This window comes from Myotis brandtii, unplaced genomic scaffold (assembly GCF_000412655.1).
Source record: "Myotis brandtii unplaced genomic scaffold, ASM41265v1 scaffold1020, whole genome shotgun sequence".
Lineage (NCBI taxonomy): Eukaryota > Metazoa > Chordata > Mammalia > Chiroptera > Vespertilionidae > Myotis > Myotis brandtii.
In genome coordinates this window covers 914,279-916,272 of record NW_005353406.1, presented here as the reverse complement: position 1 = coordinate 916,272, position 1,994 = coordinate 914,279, and the positions used below count along the sequence as shown (strand labels likewise).

Here is a 1,994-nt window from a genome sequence, read left to right as displayed (position 1 = left end):
GAATTTAAACTGGGGCAAGCAGCTTTTGTTATTGAACATTCGATGTGTTTTGATGACTTTCTGTTCACAAGCTATCTCCACCTCTTTTCCTTGTTCTCCTTGGCTTGCCAACCCCCTTGCCTAGCCTAGGCCTGCCTGGTATGCCTGCCCATAGGCACGTGTTAGCTGTATTAGTGCAGTGGACTAAAGTTGTTTATGTCTTCTCTTAAAAGAAGGTTGTCATCTACATGTTAAAGGTATTCGATGATAAAGAACCTTCCACATACTATGGTATGTATTCTGGTGTTGTTTTTTTCTCATTTCTACTAACATGGGTTCTTAGCATTTATTTCCTACTTACTGTATAGTGATTCTCCTTATTATTGCTGTGGAACAAACCACTCCAGAACTTGTAGTGTAAAACAACAACCATTTTATTATGCTCACAGATTGAGGGATGGATGGCTTCTCTCTGTTCCACTATGTTTGGGACTTCAGTTTGGGGAGATCTTGAAAGATTAGGGGGGATATGAACAGCTGGGCTAGAAGATCCACATCCTTGACTGTTTCTTCATTCCCATGTGGTTAGAAGGCTGGGCTCAGCTGGAACTCTGAGCTAGAGTGCTGCATGGGCCTCTCCAGCATGGTGGTCTCTGTGCGTGGACTTCTTTTGAGGAAGCTCGGTATCGGCAAACAAGACAGAAGCTGCTTGCCTTTTCAGAAATCACATAAAATCACTTCTGCCATTTCCTCTTGGTTAAAGCAGTCTCACACACCCAGATTCAAGTGGAAGGGACATGGACCTTACCTCTTTTTTATCTTTATTGATTTTATTTTTTAAAATGTGTTTTATTGATTTCAGAGAGAGTAAGCGAGAGGGAGAGAGAGATAGAAACATCAACGATGAGAGAGAATGATGGATTGGCTGCCTCCTACACGCCCCCTACTAGGGATCGAGCCTGCAACCCAGGCAAGTACCTGACCGGGAATCAAACCATGATCTCCTGGTTCATAGGTCACAGCTCAACCAGTGAGCCACACCAGCCGGGCATCCTAGAATTTTTTGAGTGGTAAGTGAGCATTGGCTTCAACTTAAAATCACAAGTGCATGAGCCCCTAACACAGTGGTTCTCAACCTTCCTAATGCCGCGACCCTTTAATACAGTTCCTCATGTTGTGGTGACCCCCAACCCTAGCAAGAGTCATGTCCTTTGAAGCTTTGAAGACAGGCATTGACTTCTCCTCTCTGGCTATGAAAATCCTAGCTGGCATTTTCCAATAAAAGGCAGTTTTGTCTACATTGAAAATCTGTTGTTTAGAGTAGCCACCTTCATTGATTATTTTAATTAGATGTTCTGGATAACTTGCTGCACTCTCTACATCACCACTTGCTGCTTTACCTTGCACTTTTATGTAATGGAGGTGGCTTCTTAAACCTCACGAACCAACCTCTGCCAGCTTCAAATTTTTCTTCTGCAGCCTCCTCACTTGTCTCAGCCTTCATAGAGTTGAAGAGAATTAGGGCCTTGCTCTGGATTAGACTTTGGTTTAAAGCAGTGGTTCTCAACCTTCTGGCCCTTTAAATACAGTTCCTCATGTTGTGACCCAACCATAAAATTATTTTCATTGCTACTTCATAACTGTCATGTTGCTACTGTTATGAATCATAATGTAAATATCTGATATGCAGGATGGTCTTAGGCGACCCCTGTGAAAGGGTCGTTAGACCGCCAAAGGGGTTGCGACCCATAGGTTGACAGCCGCTGGTTTAAAGGAATATTGTGACTTGTTTGATCTTTTATCCATGCCACTAAAATCTTCTCCATATCAGAAAAAAGGCTGTTTAGCTTATGATTTGCATGTTCACTGGAGTAGTAGTAGGGTTACTTGAACACAAGTATTGTGATAATGCAATAGTTGATCTGATAATTGGGACAACTCTACTAACTAATGGGGCCAGTTGCATGCATATATATATAACTAGAGGCCCGGTGCACAAAAATTTGTGCACTGGG

At 42.6% G+C, this 1,994-nt stretch overlaps 1 protein-coding gene across 4 annotated transcripts in view; it reads left to right on the top strand.

Moving 5' to 3' along the window:
- Nucleotides 1-218: 218 nt before the first annotated feature.
- MARK3 (MAP/microtubule affinity-regulating kinase 3) overlaps nucleotides 219-1,994 on the top strand; it is an 89,340-nt gene continuing 87,564 nt past the window's right edge. For all 4 annotated transcript variants that reach the window (XM_014535650.1, XM_014535636.1, XM_014535644.1 and 1 more), the window contains exon 1: nucleotides 219-270. In XM_014535650.1, the coding sequence (XP_014391136.1) occupies nucleotides 244-270 (27 nt within the window). In that variant the 5' untranslated portion in view covers nucleotides 219-243. The remainder of the gene's footprint in view (nucleotides 271-1,994) is intronic.